The sequence below is a fragment of the Bombus bifarius genome, unplaced genomic scaffold (genome assembly GCF_011952205.1).
Source record: "Bombus bifarius isolate JDL3187 unplaced genomic scaffold, Bbif_JDL3187 scf7180000007996, whole genome shotgun sequence".
Taxonomy (NCBI): Eukaryota; Metazoa; Arthropoda; class Insecta; order Hymenoptera; family Apidae; genus Bombus; species Bombus bifarius.
Genome location: NW_022884376.1, coordinates 1,772,733 through 1,795,265, shown reverse-complemented (window position 1 = coordinate 1,795,265; position 22,533 = coordinate 1,772,733). Strand labels below are relative to the sequence as shown.

Here is a 22,533-nt window from a genome sequence, read left to right as displayed (position 1 = left end):
GTATTTATTTTGATAATTATTAAAGGTTTATTATATCTATCATCAGTTATACAATATCAATTACTATATACATACATCCAATATAAAATAACACTTCAACTGCAACAAATTAACTTTCATTGTCGGTTACGCTTCGCTACGGCTTCTTTTAGATCGCTGACTAGTATCAGAATCATCGTGTCTATCTGTAGGTTTCATGGATCTTCCCCTTGTTTTATGTTTATTTGGCCACTGTTGCATTTTCATACTCTTCGCTATTACACGTTTTTGATGATCTAGCTGTGGAAACAAATCTGTAAAAGAATAAGTAAAATAAAGTAAAAAGTTATATATTTCCAAATTTCATTTCAAATATTTAATTTAATACCTTGAGATTTTTCTAAAGCTTCTTTTGCTGAATTCATCTCTGCTTCTTGAATACTATGACCTGATGCCTTTGCTAATCGTTTTCCTTGGAAATATACAGCAACAGTATAAACTCTTGTATTTGTTGGTCCTTTACACTCAATCACTCTAAAAAGAAAATTGAATCACAATATTGTATATTGTATTATGTATATTTTTTGTAATATATATAAAAACATTTAAACTTGTGTGACTTGGACCTACTTGTATACAGGAATATCAGGTTCTCCACCATCCATTGTTCTTAATGTTAAGCAACATTGCTGCAATTTACTCTTTGGATCATTCCAATCTTGATTCATAATGAAATCTTGTAAACGTGGGAAGAAACATACGTCACAAAAGACACGACAAAATTCTAAGCCCTTATCGACGTAAAGAGCTCCCAGAAATGCTTCCAATAAATCTGCCCTGTCTTTTGTCTTTAATTCGGCTTTTGGATTACCATAAAGTGCATACTGAGTCATCCCCAAATCATCACATACTACAGCTTGAGTTTTATTATTTACAAGAGAACTTCGTAATAACTGTAAAATATAAGAATATTGTATATAATATGAGAGTACTTTCTCATGTCTTTATGAAAAAAAAATTATAGTACTACTTACAGATAGATGCCCTTCATGATGTTCTGGAAAATATTTGTATAAATATTCGGAAACTATCAATTGTAATACAGTGTCTCCTAAAAATTCTAAACGTTGATTAGAACCCAACGTTAAGTTCGTGTATCCTATACTGCGATCGGTAAATGCTCTAGCCAAAAGACGGATATGAGTAAACACAATACCAATAGATTCTTCAAATTTTGTTAATTTCTAAAAATAAGATAGAAGCTGTCAATATATCATTAAATACGAAATATTTTTTAATACTTACTTGCAATAGTTCAAAACTTGGTATCCATTGTCTATCACCTGTTGGTTCCTGCTCTTGCAAAGGATGCTTTGGGTAATTTACCCAAACTTTTCCGAGATCTTCTTCAGTCTTGAAAAGTGTTTCGCCAAAAACTCTATCTGCAACTTCTATACCACCATCAAGAAATAATGAACCCATTAATGCCTCAAAACAATTTGCCATTGCATGTCGTAATTCTAAATCATGACAAAGATCACTTCCGTGTGCGTAGAGCATGTATTCCTCTAGATTTAATTTCTTTGCTAATACAGCGAGGTGTTGATTTTGAACAATTGCTGCTCTGTAAGTAGCCAAACCACCTTCTTCTAAGTCAGGAAACATATGAAATAAATGAATCGATGTTAGAAATTCTACTACTGCATCTCCTAAGAACTCCAACCTTTCATTGTGCGCTATTGAAGATTCAGTTTCGGTTCTCGCACCAAATCTTGACATTATATTGATTAATGTATTAATACCACGTTTTCGAGTATTCATATAATGTATTCGCCGATCACCATATTCCGGTTGTCTTATTCCACAATTAGTCAAAGAATTCCGTGCATGATCTGGATTTGTACCAAAATTTTCACGGTAACTAGGATGCGTTAGAGCTAACTGAAGAAGATATCTGTTTCTAAATTCATAGCCTAAGGTACACTCTAAGTTATCTAAAGATTTATGAAATCTTAAATGACAAACAAGTACTGGAATTAACATTGCATGTTGTACTATATCACACATTATTCCAGTTCTATAAAATCCTTCAGAACTAACATCCACAGTAACATCACGTTTCATTTTGCTTTGGGTTCTTAATTCCTGGAGCTTATTCTCTTTTGCTTCTAACTTTCGTTTATCTTCAAACGATGGTTTTGGCATATTAGCCAATAAATGACGAAATTTTACATAGTCACGCCAAGCTTTTTGGTAACTGAAATAAATAAAAACAATTTAAATATTACCTTTCGTCAAAGAAATAATTTCACAGCAAAAGATATTTACTCTGCATTTCCTGCATAACTAAGTTGTGGTGGTCTAATTCCAAAATGTACAATTTCAGGGTACGCAATTACACCAGGTGGCTGATCTGCTTGGTTCCTATCTAACTGATCTACACGAACACTGCATGGTTTTTTTCCAGGATATGTAACAATCATACCCTTTACTTCGTCCGCAAAATTTTGCCATTTATATTGGGGCATCTCTACTAACCTAGGTAGATCGTCTGGATCTATTAACAATTTACTACTTTTGATTAAGTAATTTAAAACCTCATTCATGGATAGTATTTCCTGTCCATTGTCAGCTAAATCGCGAACGAATCTTGGCATAAAATGAAACTGACCACAACCTGATTTATTTTGTGCAGCTTGTAAATCAAAGTCTGTAAGTTCTAATATTTCTTTAAATAAATAAGTTTCTGAAAAAGAAAGAATTTTTTATAAACATGAAATACATTCAATCATGTAGTAAATATAACGAAAGAAAACTTACGGAAATAGTCCAATTCTTCAATAATAAAATTTTCTGGCAACTTCTCATCTATGTAAAGGATTGTATACTCAATGTTAAATCTTATTACTTTACAAGTCGGTAATTTTACGAGAGGAAAATGTGAGAGCATAGAAAACCCTTCAAATATAAATTCGTGCTCATCATGCTTAATAATTGTTGGTGTTTTAGTAAGAAAGTTCGTTGGGGGGCTAATTGTTATTCGATAATGATATAATTTATCAGCATTATTTGTATTTAAATCACATTTATTTATTGCACCCTCTCCAGCATAGATTCCATGTCTAATACCGGACCTTCTTGATTTTGCGCTACACCTACACAATGGTCCATCATTCATCTGTAATATCAAACAATTTTTTTTAACGTTAATCGCACGAAACATTACAAAAGATTGAAAAAGAAAGATACTTACTTCTCCTGGATCATTAAACCACATTTCGGGATGTAATCTTTGTGGATGTTGTTTCTTTGCCATTAATTCTTCCATTGTTCTGTCATCTTCATCCATTGAACTATCACTGTCAGAAGAAGAGCTACTACAAGCTTCAGATTTGTGCCTGCATAAACGAGCTCTAGTTTTTCTTGGGGGTGGTTCATAAGGAGGCTATACGGTAAAAGATTAAAAATATTTTTAAATATATAAAAATTTTCTACATATATTATATTACTTGAAAATAAATATACCTGTAAAGCTCTTGCAGCTGCAGCTCTATTTAGTAATACTTTCTTAAATAATTCACATAACTCTTGCAGTTTAGGTGTACCTCTCATTATTTTTGGGTTGCTTTCATCTCTATTATAATATAAATCTGCTGGTGCAGTACGTGTCCATACTTTTCTTGCATTTTCCATGATACCTTCAGGTCCCATTGCAGATAGTTCATCCATTTTCCTTTCTATATCCTTACTTGTTGCACAATAGTCTTGCCTTGAGATATAACACAGAATGAATTAAAATTGTATAAATGTACATATATGTATATAATTTTTAAAGATGTACTATATTACTGAGGTACCTATATTTTTCTAGAAGTAACTCTCTTTCAGTTCTATCCCTGTTAATGGGGGGATTATTATTTGGACTAGCAGTTCTAGATGAGTAAGATTCTTGAGATCTAGATCTCTTCCTACTTCTATAACTTGTATATGATCTCTGAGAGCGTGAAGTATGTAAATTGTTTTTTCTGTGTATTGATCTTCTGTCAGAGTCTTCTTCACAATGTAAACGCTCTCTAGAGACCGATCTATTTTTTGGATACTTTGAATATTTCTCTCTTTGGGAATCATGCCTCGATCTATATGGTGATCTGCTTGATCTACTCTCCCTTGACCTATTCTGTGGACTTCTGGAACGTCTTTTACTAACTGAATAACTATTAGAAGACTCTTTGTCTCTATACCTCCATTCAAACCTTTTATTTTTTTGAGAATCATTAAATTTTACATATGATGATTTTCTATCATCTTCTTGCACTTTATTTGTTTCATACCAAGAATTTTTGCTACTTTGTGGTTTATTCCAATCAGACGAGTAGTTATTGGACTTCCATTCTGCATTGTCATTGTTATGATATGCACTTCCATCATCCCAATTTGTGTTAAAATTACTTACAGGTTGAGAATAGTTAGACATTCCATAATTTTGATTGTTACATTGTAGTTCCGTTGGAGTTTGATAAGGAACATCATAAGAATTTGAAACTTCATTTTGATAACATGTTCCCATAGCATGATACGGTGGAATAAAATTTGCACCTTTATTTTCAGGCAAAGTAGAGACCGGTATATTATAGGATGGTGGTGGCTGACTAAAATTTGGAGGTGGAAAATTTGGGGGTGGCACCGAATAATATCCCATATTTTGCGGCTGAGAAACTCCTGTGCCCCAAAAATAAGATTGACCAACATTTGGAGGAGGATTTGCCATTTTCTATAACCTCACCTGAAATAAGTTGATATGAAATATTAAACTACATGAGTAAAACGGAACATATTTGTTTTAATAATCATTGATTGCAAATATAAAATATATAAAAGGTGATGTTGCCTAATATACAGGGTTTATAAAACTAAGTGAAAAATATGTATTTTTACAATTTAGAATCTTCCATGATATAAGGGAATTTCGATGTTAAATCAAATTATAAAAGTTATAGTAAAAATATGAAATTTAGATAAATAATACACCTACTAGAACACTATTTCGTGTTGTCAGTTCGATACGACATCTAAATGTAAAAGAAAGAATCTCTCATGCACTATAACACCATCTTCTGGTTGCATGGTAAATAAAATTCAAATTACATAAAAACAGCTAGGGCATTGTGCACAATTATAACAATTATATACAATAATTTTTATGCAATAATTTATGTAGGATATTTTTTTTATTTTAGTAACATTGATCGATATTAATGGATCGAATCGTAATATTTTATCATATTATTATAATATATTACTCTAGTTACTCGATAACATTCTATAGCATTATATCTATACTCTAGCTATACTCTACAGAAGAATATAAAAAAGATATTTTATTATTGCGATATAATAGCTTGTAGCAGCTTATAATCTTAAAACATTTTGATCATAATATACATATTAATGAATCGAAGCATATATACATTAATATCTCGAATAAATTATAATAATAAACATATAACTATTATTACTTTATTTATTATTAGTTGTTAGATAAATTATTGTTAGGTGATACATATGGTATAGTATTATGCGATATATACAGAATTAACATTATTTATAATTTCTGGTAGCCATATTCATCCTGTATGTTTAACATCCAACATGGGCGTTTCTTTTGTCGTCTGCAAAGTGTCAAATACTTTGCGCACAACAAAAATGCTCAGAACCAGTGATACTTTTTAGCTGTTCAGAAAAGTTAAAAAGTCGTTCATGATTCTTACCATTGCCAAACGCTTTGGAGTGAACGTACGACATATACTTGTTCAAGAAAATTGTAATTTTACTCGGTGTTGGCTATGACTCAGTACCAAAGGGCATCTTTTCAAGGTATCGCGACTTTGTTCGAATAATTAAGTTAACATCGAAGGAGATAAAGTACATGGCCTCTGTGAGATTGAAAATTACAATTTCATTCGTCAAAATAATATGAACCCCATTTAAATTGACATTAAATTGCTGCTATAAAATGAGAAGGTTATGCTTGATCGTAAAACGAAAATTACGATATTAAAGTGTTTTTAAATAATACAATTATTTGCTGCACACGAATAATACGAAGTCGCAAATCCTGAGTGAGCATATATTGTTGGCTTAAGATGTATCTAATATGAGAAAAGTGGATTGACTTATTTGGTATCAGAATCAGCTGATTCCTACATTGACAAAGGATCCCTGATACTTTCGATGTTTAACGAATGAAGAATTGAATTATCTGATGTCGAAAATAGTGATATATGAAGGATATACATATATATCATATTTTTGAACTAATAGTTTCTTCGTTATTCTAAAAAGATAAAGATTGAAAGATGTCAGGAAACAATTCTGCTACAGTAGGTACACTTAGAGGTGGTAATCTACAAAATCGTAATTCTCAAAGATCTACACTTTTAAAAGTGGTGATTCTGGGTGATGGTGGTGTTGGCAAATCTTGTCTTATGAATAGATTTGTATCGAATCACTTTGATGAACATAGTTTTCATACAATTGGAGTAGAATTTTTAAACAAGGATATTGATATTAATGGAGAGGCATATACATTGCAAATATGGGATACAGCTGGACAAGAAAGATTTAAGACCCTTAGAACTCCGTTCTATAGAGGCTCTGATATTTGCCTTTTAACATATGCGGTAGATGATAGAACAAGTTTTAAAAATTTAGCACTTTGGAGATCTGAATTCCTTTATTATGCTGATGTTCAAGAAGGATCGACATTTCCATTTATAGTTGTTGGGAACAAAGTAAGCAAGAATATTTACGAAAAAGGGAGTAATATTACTAGTAATATTTACAAAAATAATTTTTACAGGTGGATGTTCCAGATTCTGAGAAACAAGTTTCTACGGAAGAAGCTCAAGCTTGGTGTGCAGAAAATGGGGACCCTCCATTAGTAGAAACATCTGCAAAGGATGCAACCAATGTTGAAGCAGCATTTGGTGCAGCTGTTGCTGCTTGGGCACAACTTGAAGCTAGATTAGAAAGACCATTAGTAGAAGATACTGTTGATCTTTCAAAACAACAATCTCCTCATCGTTCAAGTTGTTGTATGCCTGTGTCTGGTGCTGAGTAGGTTACAGATACAAGATTTTAAATATTTTTTATGTTTTCACAACATAATGCATGAAACATATTTCTCAAGATTCACAATCATAATCTAACTGGAATGAATGAGAAAGAGGTAAACAAATAATTTTTGTGATGCATACTGACAGTTTTGGTATGGACATATAGAATTCGTTTATATTTGAAAAGAGTATGACATGTCGCAAATTGTACCAACACTTATAAATTATGATTAATGTATTTAGGATATATAAGGATATTATATTATATAATTCTATTGTTTCCTTTGACATAAACAATATTCATTTCTGGTTGAACGGTTTGAACTTAATGTTTAAAGAGTAAGATCATTGGCAACACAATTACAAAAAATGTAAAATATTCAAACACCTAATTACATACTGAGTTGATAACGAAGACAGAAATATTTAGTATCATTGTTGTAGTGACAGATCTGCTGGTAATATACTTTTTCTTTTAGGTCTAACAAAATTATTTGAAGAGATTTCTTGCCTGTCTGCAATACTTTCCTCATAATAAGGTGAATTTTAATGCTGAAAGTAGTTTTTGTCTATTTTATTTTTAGTGACACTAAGTGTTTCTTCCGTTGCCAATGTAAACGTATATAGATATTTTTATAAATTCATATGATTTTATTTATTCTTACAAACATTTTTCAGTTTCGTTAAAATATGCAAATTGAAGTTATATTTACGCGGAAAAAAATAATACTTTATGGTTGATATTTCCAGAATACAACTGTAAACTGTAAGGTCAAATTGAACGTCCTGCTCGTATCACGCTTTGTGCAGTTCGCGAGCTACAGACAGTATTTTAAGTATTTCAGACATTATTGGCTTGTGATAAAATAATAATAGTAATAACCATGATCATCAACTGCTTTACAAATAAGGAATAGATATAAAATGTAATTTAGCTTTGTAATCTAAATTTGCCTTATCTTCGCAGCACAAACTAAGGGCAGTGGTAGTAATATATATTTATCACAAAATCCTCTGAATCATCTTTATATATACATATATATATATATATATGATTTTGAAATATCTACACTATAAAAAAACATACTCTGCTGCTCTTGGAATGTCCTGCAATCGGTGTTTAAAGATTTTCCTACAAAGTGAATAATATTATAAACACATCAAATAAAGCTTTTTGTACAACCTTGTACGTATAAAACGTATGAACGCATTTCTAAAGCACTGTAACTTACTTAAAAGCTACCTAACACTTTAGCGATGCTTTACATACAGGAAATAAATAATATATAATATTATTATAATTTAAGTATTATTTTCAATGACAAGGCTTGCATTAATTATAAATGTGACATGCATGCTGGTGCTTTTTGTATAGCTACATATCGAATATATAAATTTGTGGCTTCTTATTCAACAATTTGTTGATTTAAGTGCAAAATATACATATATATATAAAATTTAATCATATCAAGGTGAAGACATTTCACCAACTGTTATAATATAAAATATCAGTTCTGTATTACTTGAATATATTTTACGTCATCAGTACTACATGAGTTTCATTAATAATTTTATAAAAATATTTTATTCAATTATTTTATTTAATTATTATATATTGTCAGCCAAGATTTTTACGGTATGTCTTAAATATTAGTTAATATCTACATTTTATAAATTTTACAATCTAAAAAATCGATCTTGCAACAGAAACAAGAACAAAAAAAGTAGAGGAGCTCTGTGCTTCTTTAAAAATGATAAAATATATTGGCAAAATGTTTTTCTTGTATTTCATGTGATATTATGTTATATTTTACAAATAACAGTAGTTTATGGACTACTTGGTAATAATACAATCGTTGATAACGTTATATTATAACAATACATCATGTATGCAATGTTCAAGATATCACTGCACACTTTTTTCCAAACGTTAAGATTAATTTATAAAATACATTACAATAAAAAATTGAAAGTGGCCGTATAAAAGTTTGGAGAAAAGTGTGCGTCCATCTTACGATACTTTCCTCATTTAAACCTTTTAACAATATTTACAAATTAGGTGCGCTATGGCTATCCAAATCAAAGATTTAACCTTCCAGTATTTTTGTATACAAATTTGCATTTTATAGATATTTTTTATTCAATAATAATTAAGTCATGCGCTATTTTTCTCAACGAACAATTGAAAATTGCATTCTATATGCATAGGAATAAATTTAAACTGAGAACATTTTCTTTATATATTTGTGTAAATACGAATTTAGAATAATTATATTTCCTGCACACATATACTACATGTAATTATTTCAAAGTTCTTCCAGTCAGAATGAACTTTTCGGTAATGTACAGTGATGTACATTTTTGTTGTAAAAACACAATGTATTTTAAATACATAAACAACTAATGACAATGTTCTGTAACATCCACAATAACAGATTTTTTCCACCCAAACAAAAAATAACCAATTGCTGCACCAAATACTACAGCAAAACACAACCAGACATTGTAAGTCATGAAGATCAGCATAAGGAAATACGACAGCACAATTTGCACAATGTGTAAGAACGTTTGGAACGTATGCATCCATGATAACATTGTGGGCCTGCACAAATTTATATGAAATGGATTAATTCTTGGACATCAAAAAATATATGCATAATGCTATTAATTTATCATGCTAAGCAATATTAACCATAGAATTAAACGAAATTGCAACTAAATAACGCAAGAAGATTATACAGTATTACCTCGCATTTTGACCAATTCGACTGACAATTCGATACCGATCGTGTAACAGTACAAGAGAGAAATTTATATCAAGAATTTTGCCTGGCAAATACCGATAGATAGAGCAAGATACTGATACTGATACTCGGAATGTTTATGTTAAATAAATGCTACTAAAGGTCCACAAAGGCGGTTCCATAAAATGTTAGAGATAACGTCGGTTGTAGAAAATCCCACGATCCAGTGCGACATTAATACCTTAATCGTTTATGTACGTATTTCTCCAAGAAATAGAATTAAAAAAAAAAATGGATTTTCACAGAAAAGCAATTTCAAAACTAATAGAAAAAAAGAACAAATCAAGAATTTCACTCCTCATCTACTTACGGTTGTTTGTGAATTACTTCTCCAACCATACTAAAAAAAAATATATATATATATATATATAATCATACAGCAATCTTTATGTATTCAAATAAAAAATATCGAATTAATACAATCGTGAATTCCTAAACTGCCATCCATTGTACATCTGAGAGCACGAAACTTACTGTACGACTCTGTTATCCTCGGCTACGACATTTTTCTCTTGTGGCATCGTGACGCTTCTGTATTGAAGGGAATTATACATTTTCCAGAATAAATATTCCCTGTAATACTTTAATCCCTCGTAAAGTGCGGCCATGATCATGATACCGATCATCGATCCTATGAGACCACTGATCGACGAGATTTTCCACGATTCGAATAATACGTTTTCACAGTATCCTCCATGGAAGACCATCTATAAACGAAATTTTTGTATACGATAGTCAGCATCAGAGTTTTATCTGTGGATGATACATACCGACATACCGTGCATCCCCATATTGCCACATGCTTCCGAGGCAGCGGTAAGGTGACTTTCATGGTTCATACTCCCGTGATCCATATTAGTATGATCCATAGAACTGTGCATCATACTTTTATCCATATTTGAATGATCCATAGATTCATGAGACGCGTGATTAACGTGGCTTGGATGCCCACTCGATACGTTCATCATATGGGCCATATGATCGTGAGACATCTACGAAGAAAAGGTGCAAATATTCCAAACTCGATAAAACAAACAGTTTGTTACACAAATGATCTGTTCAGAAAGAATAAAGAAGTGCAGATTTTTTGATCGGTCTAAAGTTGTCAATATTTCGTTCTACAAATACTTTAACAAGTGAAAATCCTAACATTTAGCAGGAAGTAGTTATGCTTATGTCATTAAATAGTTATCAGCTTTTACGCATTGCACAAAAAGCTACCATTACAGAGGACAATCGTCATTTTTCTTATTGTTAATTCGTGAAAGTAACATGTCATAACTGGAAGGTCGAAGTAATCATTCAGAACCATACTATCGAACTATAACCAATGCGGTATAAACTTAACGGAAACGGGGTGAAAATATCGTATCATACGAGTGATAAAAAAGATGTTTCAGTGCAAATTAGTAATAGTCGTTTTTTTTTATTATCATAAACTGTAAAACTGAATCATAATTCTAAGAACACTTGTTACTCAAATGCTCGATCCGTTGACTTTGTAATGAGAACATTTGCCGCATTACGCGGCATGATAGCGACAAGTCTTCGTGTGCATGCTTAAAACGTCAAACTCGACGTCCGCATCAATAAAACTGTAATTATATGCATTAACGAAACATCGATGTTACAAACCTGTTTATTCGTTTAAAAAGGAACGGATAAACTTTTTGACTTGTTGTTAAATTACTTCCTCACTTCCTTCTTGTCAAGGAAACGATGTTACGTAACTAACCGTTCAAGAACAAGAAATTTGATGAAACTTCGAAAAACCGCTACCGCGATCGTTCATGAATGGACGATCATACTTTTTGAGCGGTCAACAGCGTCTTTTTCTAATTAATACTGTGATCCTTTTGTAAAATCATTCGTTCCCCTTCGGCAATCTGCCAAGCTAGCCGTGAACGAGTTTGGAACAGAAGTATAAGAAGAAACGAGTTCATGACTGGCAATCGGGCAACACGAACAAAGAGAACGAAAGAGAAAAAAACACGAACCAGCGTACTTTCTAAAGTAGATTTCTTCGGGATAGTTCGTGAGGTCTCACATAGATCTAGTAGCTAACATTCCATTCTAGGAGCTTGTACATTGTAGTCGTAGGATTAAACTCTAGCATTCATTACGTTCACCTATTAAAATTGAGGTCTGCGATAAAAAAATTCCATAGCTTTCAAAACGTGTGATTATGATGTTATCGGGCGTTGACGATTCGTAGAAAAGAATTATATTTTTTATTACATTGTCGGGAATAAAATTATTAAAATATAGATTGTTTATGGTATGGTAAGGTGAAAGGTCGAAGAAATTTAACGAAACTGATACGCGCGCGTTTACGATCGCCGAAATACATTTTACGTACATTTAAAGATAGAAGTACAGAAACGTACTTGTATCGTTATAGGTGTATCAAGGATTTAACCAATTATAGGAATACATTTTTCTTGAAATCACAATTGTAAACGCTGAATGTGAATGCTTTGAAACGCGATGCGTCCAGAAGATTATACTTCTCGTTGGAAGAGAAACGCGATATGTTTTGTACTGAAAACGATAATCCGTAAAGAGCGTCACGAAATGCATTTTATTTTGTACTGCTAATCGTGAGTACCTCGGTAAACAATATGTCTAAAAGGTATATAAACATTTTTCTTTGGATAATGAATGTTAGGTATTATATTCAGCCCTAAAACACGTTATTAATATTGAACGAGAAACCTTTCTGTTTTCTCATACCTTTTGTTTTCAATTTTAAAATTTTCGTACAGAGATATCGTAGGCTTTTAAACATCGTTGAGATAAAAAGTTCATGAAGCAAGGTCTCACGTGTAATGATATATAATTTACATGATTTTACTGACAAATTTACTAAAAACAAACAGTATTCTAGGTCACGCGTAATTAAATGAACATTAAAAATACTTTGCAATACTTAAACTGCCCAACCGGAATAAATCACTTTGATTCAGTTTGAATCGCGAGTCGATTGGTTTCGCTTTCTTATCTTTAGACATTGGCCATCTATTTAGTTATTTTATCACCCGATTAAGATTCTATATCTATTCATTCTCGAATAGTATATACATAAAGGGTAGGAAATTGTTTACAAACATAGTTTTGCAATCGAAGAGTATGTATCATCTTTATGACATTTTACACGGTAATAAGGATATATTGCTTTAAACTTTTAAAAAAGACATTCATGTATCGAATAATTACAGTCGATACATGCTATAATATCTCTGAGGGTAAATGAGTCCGGTTGTTTTTAACAACATCGGTATTATAACAGGAAAAAGCATAGAAATTCTACGACATGGAAGGTAATACTGTAGGTCAAATTAATACTGAACATGATACGAGTTTCCCTTTGTTTTCGAGGGGAATTTTATGATAATATAAGAGGGCATTATTTTTAGTGAATAATTTCACCGCCGAAACCACAAGCGGTTAGAACGAAGGATGACTGCGTCGAAAACAGGAAATCTCACAAGAAAATAATAGAATTAGTGGTAATATAGGTAATCATATTTTTTACTTGCGTTTGCATATCATAATATAAAAAAAAAAAGAAAATAATTCAAATATTTTAATCAAACACAATATTAGGAAGGAATATTTACTTCAGAATTCCTACGCTATCCTGTATTTCGGTGACTCCTACGCCATTGTGCATAGGTATAAGATGCTCCGTTGGAATCCTTATATTGAAATACCAAGATTCCATTGGAAGAATATGTTTTATAATTTTCTCGGAAGATGTTTCGATTATCGATTTATTCCATTATAGCGTCGCAGTACAACTTCTGTTTAAAAGCGTGAAACAAAAGATTTTCAACGACATTGTACACTTTATTAATCATCAGGCCGTTATATTACATTACATTCTTTTCAAACATCCATATTCTGTGACATCTTAATAATTTATTTAATACATTGAAATTTATAAGTAATGTAAAATCGAAAACAATGAGAATTGAACGATATTGGTTTCAATTGGATCGATGATGCTTAGTTGCGATTAACTAACTCATGGTACATTGGCGCTGAGATTTGTGGTCGAAGATTGACTCGAATTGGAAACATTAATTTGTCGATTATCTTCTAACCTATAAAGAGAAATATTTTGCTCCTAATCGTAAGAAGTACGTAAAGTTGCAAGGATCTAATTGACAACGTTCTCGCAGAAGCTGACGACGACAATAATACATTCACTTTTTATCAGTTTGAACTATCACTGTATCATGTGCGCGAAACATATGTCGTATACATAAACTTATAGAAGAAAAATCGAAATCCTTTCATTTTCTAAGAACACAATGTTAGAAGTTGAAGACAGAAGTAGAGAAATCAATGTACTAATGACAGACTTTAGAAAGTGTATAGAAATTATATTAACGCTGAAACACGCGAAGGTTTGATTACATGACTATCTTACTGCATACTAGTAATGTGAATATAGCTGTCAATATGGGTCATTCATGTTTAATTTATATCGCAAAATTGGGAATTGTTTATATATATGGATGCGAATTTTAAACTAAATGTACAAAAAGATTACATTATCTATACCAATTAAATCAAATACGTCCTAATTCGACGTATAAAATAATATTAACAATACTCGAACATACCTTTATTAAATGGTCCAGGTTATGTTGTAAGAAATGCTTCCTTTCTATAAAAATAGTTGAACGTGATTACAATAAGATAAATAGACACTTTCGCAGATTTCTCTGCGTGAACCGTCGAGCAATCTCTCAGAGACCCATTAATAAACTGCACATAACATTCACGGTTTCCTCCATCGCCGTAGATGTAACATAACGAAGACTCGGCGTAATGGTTTCGGCGGGTAAACACGTGACGCTAGAGCAATGACACCATTACATCTATTCTACAACAGGTGGCGTAATAAGTCACGCTCTGTGTTCAAAACGTTTTGTGAATTTAGACAAAGTTGCAATGTAAAAGTTAATAAGAATACACAAAGATTTAAAGAACGATATAAAAGATTAATATTGCGAAATTATGAAAATATTTATTGTTCTCTTCGCCACGCGAACGAATACATTCTTTCTTGAAACATTTAAAAGCGTTTGAATTGGAAGTCTTAAGCGCCGAAACTCAAGCACATAACTCGCGCGCATGCGTAGCGGTTTGTGTATTTCTAACAGTTTGACAACGGAAATACGAACGTTCTCGACAAACAGCGAAAGAAGTTCTAAAATGTCGATTATCCCTTTGTGGCCAAATTTACAACCAAGAGCAACAGATCCTCTATGGTTCAATGCCGATAGACCCTGCGACGATGAGAGCGAAGTAGCTGCGCTCGAAGCGGAACATCAAGCGTGGGCGAGTACACTACATATAATCTAATAAGCTTGTCTTACAAATATGAACTATTTCTATCTAAATTGTTCTTTTATCTCTATCTGTCTTTCAGAGGGAACATGTCCGAGTTCAACGTTATGACCATATCCCTATCGGAAAAACAGTCAGCGACGTAAGTTAACCTCACATTTGCTTTCGTAATACGTATTATACTTTATTTCGTTATTTAACGAATTTATACGTACTTGATTTTTTGTTGTTTAATACGTTGGTTCATACAGATGCGTGGAGCAAAAAGAAACGTACTTTTCAAAATTGCTAAATTCTTTATCGCATGTGGCGATCCTACTTATTGTTAGTAACGTCATTACCGACTGTCGAATAAGTCGACGAATATAGATTAAGCAAATATCGCTTGGAAAATGAAACTTATGATAAATTAGTTTTCTATATTTAGTATGTTTTTGTTAACCGACGTCAAAATAGAAATTATTAATTGTATATAGTTCAGAGGATCAGAAGAAGAGGAGGAGGAAGAAGAAGAAGAAGAGGGAGAAGGAGAAGAAGAAGAAGAGTCAGATACCCATGAAGAAGAGGAAGAAGAATTAGACGAAATTGATATGGAAGTAAGCTATTCGCATCAACAACAGACATCCAGTCCAACAGATACAGTGACAGATCCAGTATCCATCAGAATGGTCAGCACACATACTGGTCGTTATTCTTAATTAAAATATCGTAGTTCTCGTTTAACTTTAACCTTTATCTAGCTTCCCCGACAAAGAAATATTACGCAATCTATTTATTTCTTAAGAATTAACAATGATATGTAGGTATATGTATTTATTTATCACTAGAAAATTAAGATTTTGCAAATATAAATAAAGAATCGTAAAATTTTTTTTACGTGCGAAACAGTGCGGTATTAAAATTCATAAATAGCACCGTCCGATGGATTATGACGGTATATTCTAGCGCTCCTGTCATAAATAAGCGTCATTATTATCAGTAGTCAGCGTTTTGGAATCACCACGTGCTAGGTCAAGGACCCCCCGACACGCCGAGTAATGCAAATCGTGCATCGTCGGAAAAATAAATAAAATATCATTCGTATACAAATAAAAAATAAATCTATAAGTAATTTTCCATTTAATTATAATTCCACTCGCTTACATCAGCCGATAAAATAAAAGTAGATCGTTGAAAGTTTTCAATGACAAGAAAATTCGTCCCTATCGTAATGTCTGTATCAGAGTATAAAATTTCTTTGAAAGTACGATCCATGGCTCGTCGAAAGCGATCGAACACAAGGGCTTGCCCCCTATCCCTTTCTCTCATAGCGTGTTCCATCTTTCTCTTTGGAGAACGGGGCAAGTCGGTACCCCGCCTCGCTCGTAAAGGGCCGTGGAACCGCATCATGCTCGACCGGGACACTCTCTGTACACTCCGTATACCTACCTATACTAGATGTAAGTACACGCGAGAATGTATTATATACCTATATACAGCGCCGGCTCTCTCGGCGTGTAACTGAAGTAAAGCCAGGTTGGTGCCCCCGCTAGGGTGAACGAACGGGTACGCTCAGGCAAAAGCGAACCCGTGTGCCTCCTCCACCTCCTCTTTCTCTTTCTCCACCACCTCCTCCTCTAGCAACGACCTCCATCTCCTCCTCCGGTCGAAGATCTTTGCCTCTGATGTCACAGTGGTGGAATTGGAAATTCTTTTTTTTTTTTCTTTTCTTTTCTTTTTCTTTTCGAATATATACTGGTCCGTTAGGGAACGAGTGCGGCCCCGCTTGCGCGCGCGCGTTCTCGACTGGCCGAAAAATTTTAATCGAAGTCATGCAGCAGTTCTCTCGCGTACGGCGCTTCGAAGCATTCGCTTCGTGGAGAAGAGAGTAAATCGTTTTCGCGATTTTACGCGCACCCGGTGTCCACGGTGGTCGCCGCCGCTGTGAACACGGTGAACACGGAATATTTAATAACGGGCAACGCTAAAAGCGAGTAGCTAAAAGATTTGCAATTTTATCCGAGCAACTGAATCGCTTCAAGGTTAATTTAACTGCACACATTGCGAGCGAACGGGCTAGCGAGCATTTCCATCTCGCGCTTAGTATTGCGCGCATAAATCTCGGGATTTATGAATCGCGAGTTTCGTAGATGGTAATACCCTCCGGATTTATGAATTAATACCGGTCATATTAGACACATAAATCTTAACATTCAGGTAGATGGAATCGTCTATGGGGATTATCCTACCGCTTCGTGATTCTACTATGGCGCATCTCTAGATTACCACTATCAATCTTTATCGTTTGTAAGCTGGACAGAGAGGAAAAAGACGGAAGAACTCGTTCATTCGTATCACGGACCGTATGCTCGTGAAAACGCAAGAGGCCGCGCGTGCTATCGATCGCAATGTTCGATTCGTCCAAGATGGATCCTCCCGTTCGGTAAATTCGTATCAGTCGATTCCTTAAAACGACAACGATCACGATGCAACGAAAAAATGTAATGTCCGTGTTTGCGACGGATGTCTGGCTTCGTCGATCGATAGCGTAGGCTGGAAATCAACGGAGCCTTATCGAATTTTAATGGATGCGTACGGTGCATCGTATATCGTCCAACGTATCGACGAACGTCGAGCGACACGATTTCCACACGCGTGATCTACTTTGTATATACTAATGTATATACTAATGTCTGTTTGACCTACTGGCCCATATACGGCTCGTTTAAAAGTTCCATTCGACCTTGCAGCGATATCGCATCGTGTCCACCCTTTTCTTGAGATTTCTCTAACACCGTTGGCAAGCTGCGGCGATCGAAGCTCGGCCGGTACGAGCTAACTCGGCAGCGTTGACTTAATCGTCGCGCGTTCGACGCAAATACGCAATAAAACGTTCAACCGTTTGCAACAGTTAATGCTCGGTTAGTGATTTACTGCTACCGTGGTGGTTGATCGCGCGTCAACCGATTTCACCGGCAGAATGCAGAAGAGTGCCGCCGTAGGGGGCAGACCTCAACGGCTAATGTCGAGTTAAGCACCCTAACCTGCCTCAAAAGACATTACACGACGTAACAGATAATAAATCCTCTGTTCCAGTGTACCGAGATAGCGAGCTGGAAGAAAATGAGAGTGTCGAGAACGAAGATGGACGAGACGCTTCTCTTTCGACGATTACGAGCCGCTGGGCTTTCGTACGATTTCCTTCTATGCAGTCGGTGAGGACGAAAGCCTTGAGAAAATCGCGTGGTACCGAGTTTAACGTCGAACTCGGAGCTTCGAGGAAACGACAAGCGTGGAACGCAGGATGAGGCGATCAATCGAAAACGCTTAAGCGGCACTGACAGTGGCGTAATACGGTGCACGTCGCGAAAGAAAGCAGGGAAAGTATTCGAACGAGGCGTAAACTCTCAAGTAATAGGAAACACGAGCTAATACAAGCGTTTGATGCTGCCATTGGTCGCTAACAATTACGGATAAAACGTACAAAGCTGTAATCGTTACGGCTATCGACAACCGGCACACTTGCGCTATCGTATATAGATACCGGATAATCGTAATATTTGCAAAAATGTGAAAACAGAAGAAGAAAGAAGTCCGAGTCTCAGAGAGAGAGAGAGAGAGAGAGAGAGAGAGAGAGAGAGAGAGAGAGAGAGAGAGATGGGGAGAGTCGTAGTGATAAGGAAGGATGAACATCGCGAGACAAGGAGCAAGAGGGATCGAAATATTGGAGAGAAATGCACGAAAAGGCGTTTTGGAGCGACGAAGAAAGAGTGGGGAGGCTCGCGGTAGAGAGAGGCGACGCATCGAAGTCGGCGTGCGTTAGAGGGAGAGGAAAGGAGACGAGCGCGAGCAGGAAGAGCGGCACGAGCGAGAGCCGGGGAGTTCGGGAGTACTCGGCCGCTCAGTCGAACGCGCGATTACAAGCACACGAGACGCGTGGGCTCTCTCTCTCTCGACGGCCAGACTGAAAGTGTTTCGTACGCGACCACGTGCCGGCTAAACCGCCGGAACGTAACAGAACGATACACGGCTCCAACCTATACAGTATACATCGAGTACCGAGTGACATCGCAAAAGGACACCGTGCCGGTTGCACGGCCGCGACCATTTTTCCCCCCGTCGATTTCCTCTTCCACCGTCGTTTCACGAATATTCTTTCGATCCTGCTGGATGCACAGAGAGTGGAGAACGACGACGACCGTAACAGAGAACGATCGCGACTTGGAAGATTACGAATCTTCCGACGAGGACGGTGCAGTGTGTGGGTGGTTTGTCAGTTGGTGACTTGAAGTGAACACCGAAGAACCGGAAGAGAGGACCGACGGTCTCTCGGTGACGATCGAGTAGAAGAAAGCTACGCGAATCAGCTAGATCCAGATGTCACGGGCGCGTCCTCGATCGGTGAGTGAGGATCATTACGCTTTATATTATAGTATCCAGAGGATGAATCGCGTATTACTCGCCGAACCATTCGATGTTAGGCTGAAAGATTGTATCTAGAGCTTCGTGAGTTTCTAATTTAATTAGTCATACGTTGCGAGCAGTACGTCAAGGGTTAATAATTTCTGTAATACGTAATTCGCGTTATCTTTCGGTAATGAGTTTCTCGAAGGATTTTTAATCGATCGCGTCCGCGAGCTATCAACCGGAAACGCAAAGCCACTAGACGAAGCTAGTAGCGCAACGAGAAGGCGTTTTTTTTTTTTTTTTGTTTTTTTTTCAGCGAAATTGGTGAAATCGGGGCAGGAAGGGATCATTGACCGTATACGGTTTAAGACGGACTAGGACATCGTCGAAAGTTTCGGCGAATCGTGGAAAAAGCGTCGGTTCTCTTCGAAACGACCGACGGCGTCCCAATTCTTTTTCGCGAGTTTTCCAAAGCGTTTCCGTGGATCGCACCGCGGGTGCCATCGAAACGCATTAACCGTGCGATTTCTATCGCGCCTAGTATTCTTGGTACATTGTTTATGTTCCTAGCAAAACACGTTGGAACGAACAGCCTATTCCTTTACTTGGAACTAAAATAGACGCGTAAGATTCCACGTTGAAGTTAAAGCTAGCCGCGCCAGTCAATATTTAACTTTTCCTTCGGGTATCTTTCGCACCATCTATCTAGCTCGAAATCCAGCCACGCAGATCCTATAGTCGCACTAGAGAGTTCGCGGAATTTACGTTCTTACGAAGTTAGACTTCTTTCTTGTTTTCATGCCTTGTGACTTTTCGTTCGCCTCTACACCAGCCTGCATAAAAATTATACCATGTATACACCTATGTACGAAGTTGAAATCGTTTACGATATCAATGAGACGAGTAATAATTAACTTTGTAGAAGCTTCTCGCGCTATGTTTACGTCTTAACGATGCGTCGTATCTTCGTTTAATCTCTCGGTGTTCTTTCTCGTCGACGATGCTTCTATTAAAAATGTTAATAACCGCGAAGCTCTTCGTGTTCGTTAATTATACCAGAACGAAAAAAAAAAGGAGTCTACAGGGAGAGGGGAGAAAGTAGCGACGAAATTAGGAACATTATTGCGCGGTTTCTGGTTACAGAAAGTTAGCGTAAAACGGGTAAGCGTTATGATTATGTAGCGTCACGTTGAACGTATTTATAACGAATCGCGGAAATCATAATTCCGAGGAGACGTAAAGACTATGCCGCGAATTACAGAGAAAGTCCCGTGGAGCTGTGCATACACGCTCGCTCGCTCGCTCGCTCGCTCGCTCGTTCGTTCCTGTGTGCTCGATCGCGAACAGTAAAAAATGCACGTTCGATGAAAAGTGAAATTAACGAAATCGCTGTCGAATTCATCGTTTACGGTCTTTTACCATCCATCTATTCTTGGTTATTCGTAACGATCCCTCTCCACCGTCTTATCGTTCCAAGACTCTTTTCTCTTCCTACAATTCCACTCTTTAGATTCGCTTGATCTCGCAAAGAAAAAAACCACGACGCAACGTCTGGTATTTCTCTCTTCTCTTCGACGTGTATTTTTGCGGGCTGTAAAAAAAAAAAAAAAAAGAAAGGCGCAAAACCGATGGAAAAAGAGCAGACGATTTTTCCAGGTTGTCGGTTAAAAGGTGGCGCGATCACAGGGACGATTATTGAGCATTGTTGGGTCCAGGTTGCGATAGAACGAGCGAGTGGGTAATGCTGTACTGTTTGCGCCGGCCCTGCGGGGTCTCTGACCGCCCGTCCGCGCCTCTCAACTCGACTTGCTTGTCCATGCTCTGTGCGGCCTACCTACGGCTTATGGCTAAAGTCACGTCTCCCTTTCCGTCTCTCCTGCGAGACTCACTTGGACGAATTTCACGAAAGCCACTCTTCTCGCACGACAAAGGGGAAACGAGAAGCCCGGCCGGGTTTTTCCTCTTTTCCGACTTCCTTCCTCGTGGATCACGTCCTCTTCTACGTCGTCTTTGCTATTAGCTGACACAGCTTCTGTGCGTTCTGTGCTGAACTGGCCTCTTCCACGATCGGTTCGTAAATTTCGTTTCGACCAGTGCGCATTTTTTTTCTTTGATAGAGGGAGAACGTGCTTCTCAGCGTTTTTAAATCACGCTCAGGATGTCGCGCGTATACGACAACCAGACAGACGTTTCGTGGTTCCTGAAATAAAGCAAGCGATGTAAAGTTGTCTGGTTCTTAGCGAGCACGCTCGCCGGGCGTTTCGTCTTTTTGAAAATCGCGCCGCGCGTTAACAAGACTCCGGTTATCGAATCGCCAACACGATTTTAGAAAGCACGAAGACGACCGTGTCCGTCGTTTGTTCACACGGCATACGGATTTCTTTGCTAACGAAGGATATATTAGCAGCGACGGTAAGAATTGTTGAGGATTAATAGTCCACAATGGTTTTTTGCTCTTATGCAACGAACGTTACACCTCCTTTCGCTACATGCTTTCTAGACACACCATTACATGATTTTTCGACGAGACAAGAATCGACGAAAGGCATCGTTCTTGCGCGAAATTTCGCGAATCTTGATAAGATACGACTAAACGAGAGGAGATCGTTATGCCTCGTTCGAAGACAACGCCAAAAGCAAAACCGTTCGCGGATTACGTAACAGATTTGTTCTGCCGAATTCTTCGGTTTCTCTCTGTCGCGGATACCGATCTCGCGCGATTCAAAATCCCATAAATCTCGTTTCTTTTTCTTCGCTTTACGACGTACGCTTTCCAACCTTTTTCTATCTTTCTATTTGTTATTCTTTTCTCCGTATATTTTCTTTTTCCTTCGTCTCGTAGACAACTCGTATACCATCTACCTACTCGTATACCAAGGCTCAACGAC

The 22,533-nt window shown here is 36.1% G+C and overlaps 5 protein-coding genes across 10 annotated transcripts in view; 3 read left to right on the top strand and 2 right to left on the bottom strand.

Moving 5' to 3' along the window:
- Positions 1–3: 3 nt before the first annotated feature.
- Positions 4–10,472, bottom strand: LOC117206000 (ribonuclease 3). Of its 3 annotated transcripts, XM_033444911.1 has the most exons (12): positions 10,373–10,472; positions 10,209–10,238; positions 3,837–4,762; positions 3,505–3,748; positions 3,233–3,424; positions 2,800–3,157; positions 2,308–2,725; positions 1,285–2,236; positions 1,014–1,223; positions 610–932; positions 368–513; positions 4–293 (listed from the first exon to the last, which is right to left on the bottom strand). In XM_033444911.1, the coding sequence occupies exons 3-12, from the start codon at positions 4,745–4,747 to the stop codon at positions 127–129; spliced, it is 3,921 nt and encodes a 1,306-aa protein (XP_033300802.1). In that variant the 5' UTR covers positions 4,748–4,762; positions 10,209–10,238; positions 10,373–10,472; the 3' UTR covers positions 4–126. The 3 variants fall into 3 exon arrangements, with proteins under 3 accessions (XP_033300802.1, XP_033300803.1, XP_033300800.1); XM_033444912.1 differs by lacking the exons at positions 10,209–10,238; positions 10,373–10,472 and adding an exon at positions 5,012–5,143; XM_033444909.1 differs by lacking the exons at positions 10,209–10,238; positions 10,373–10,472 and adding an exon at positions 4,868–5,005.
- On the top strand, positions 5,590–8,503 carry LOC117206005 (ras-related protein Rab-9A). 2 transcript variants are annotated; one of them, XM_033444927.1, is made up of 4 exons: positions 5,590–6,770; positions 6,839–7,095; positions 7,574–7,633; positions 7,845–8,503. In XM_033444927.1, the coding sequence occupies exons 1-3, from the start codon at positions 6,336–6,338 to the stop codon at positions 7,590–7,592; spliced, it is 711 nt and encodes a 236-aa protein (XP_033300818.1). In that variant the 5' UTR covers positions 5,590–6,335; the 3' UTR covers positions 7,593–7,633; positions 7,845–8,503. The 2 variants fall into 2 exon arrangements, with proteins under 2 accessions (XP_033300818.1, XP_033300817.1); XM_033444926.1 differs by having other exon boundaries at positions 7,574–8,503.
- Positions 8,857–14,748, bottom strand: LOC117206006 (high affinity copper uptake protein 1). Its single transcript, XM_033444928.1, has 5 exons — positions 14,530–14,748; positions 10,669–10,890; positions 10,373–10,605; positions 10,209–10,238; positions 8,857–9,696 (listed from the first exon to the last, which is right to left on the bottom strand). Exons 2-5 carry the CDS (start codon positions 10,888–10,890, stop codon positions 9,495–9,497), a joined length of 687 nt encoding a protein of 228 aa, XP_033300819.1. The 5' UTR covers positions 14,530–14,748; the 3' UTR covers positions 8,857–9,494.
- Positions 14,749–15,048: 300 nt separating this feature from the next.
- Positions 15,049–16,370, top strand: LOC117206008 (anaphase-promoting complex subunit 15-like). Its single transcript, XM_033444930.1, has 3 exons — positions 15,049–15,250; positions 15,342–15,401; positions 15,736–16,370. The coding sequence occupies exons 1-3, from the start codon at positions 15,125–15,127 to the stop codon at positions 15,955–15,957; spliced, it is 408 nt and encodes a 135-aa protein (XP_033300821.1). The 5' UTR covers positions 15,049–15,124; the 3' UTR covers positions 15,958–16,370.
- A 1,974-nt stretch (positions 16,371–18,344) lies between these two features.
- Positions 18,345–22,533, top strand: part of LOC117206001 (ecdysone-induced protein 74EF) — a 144,091-nt gene continuing 139,902 nt past the window's right edge. For 2 of the 3 annotated variants that reach the window (XM_033444916.1, XM_033444913.1), the window contains exon 1: positions 18,348–19,639. The gene's annotated coding sequence lies outside the window, so the exon portion shown is untranslated. Of the gene's footprint in view, positions 19,640–22,533 lie in introns of all 3 variants that reach the window. The other variant, XM_033444918.1, reaches the window with a different exon arrangement.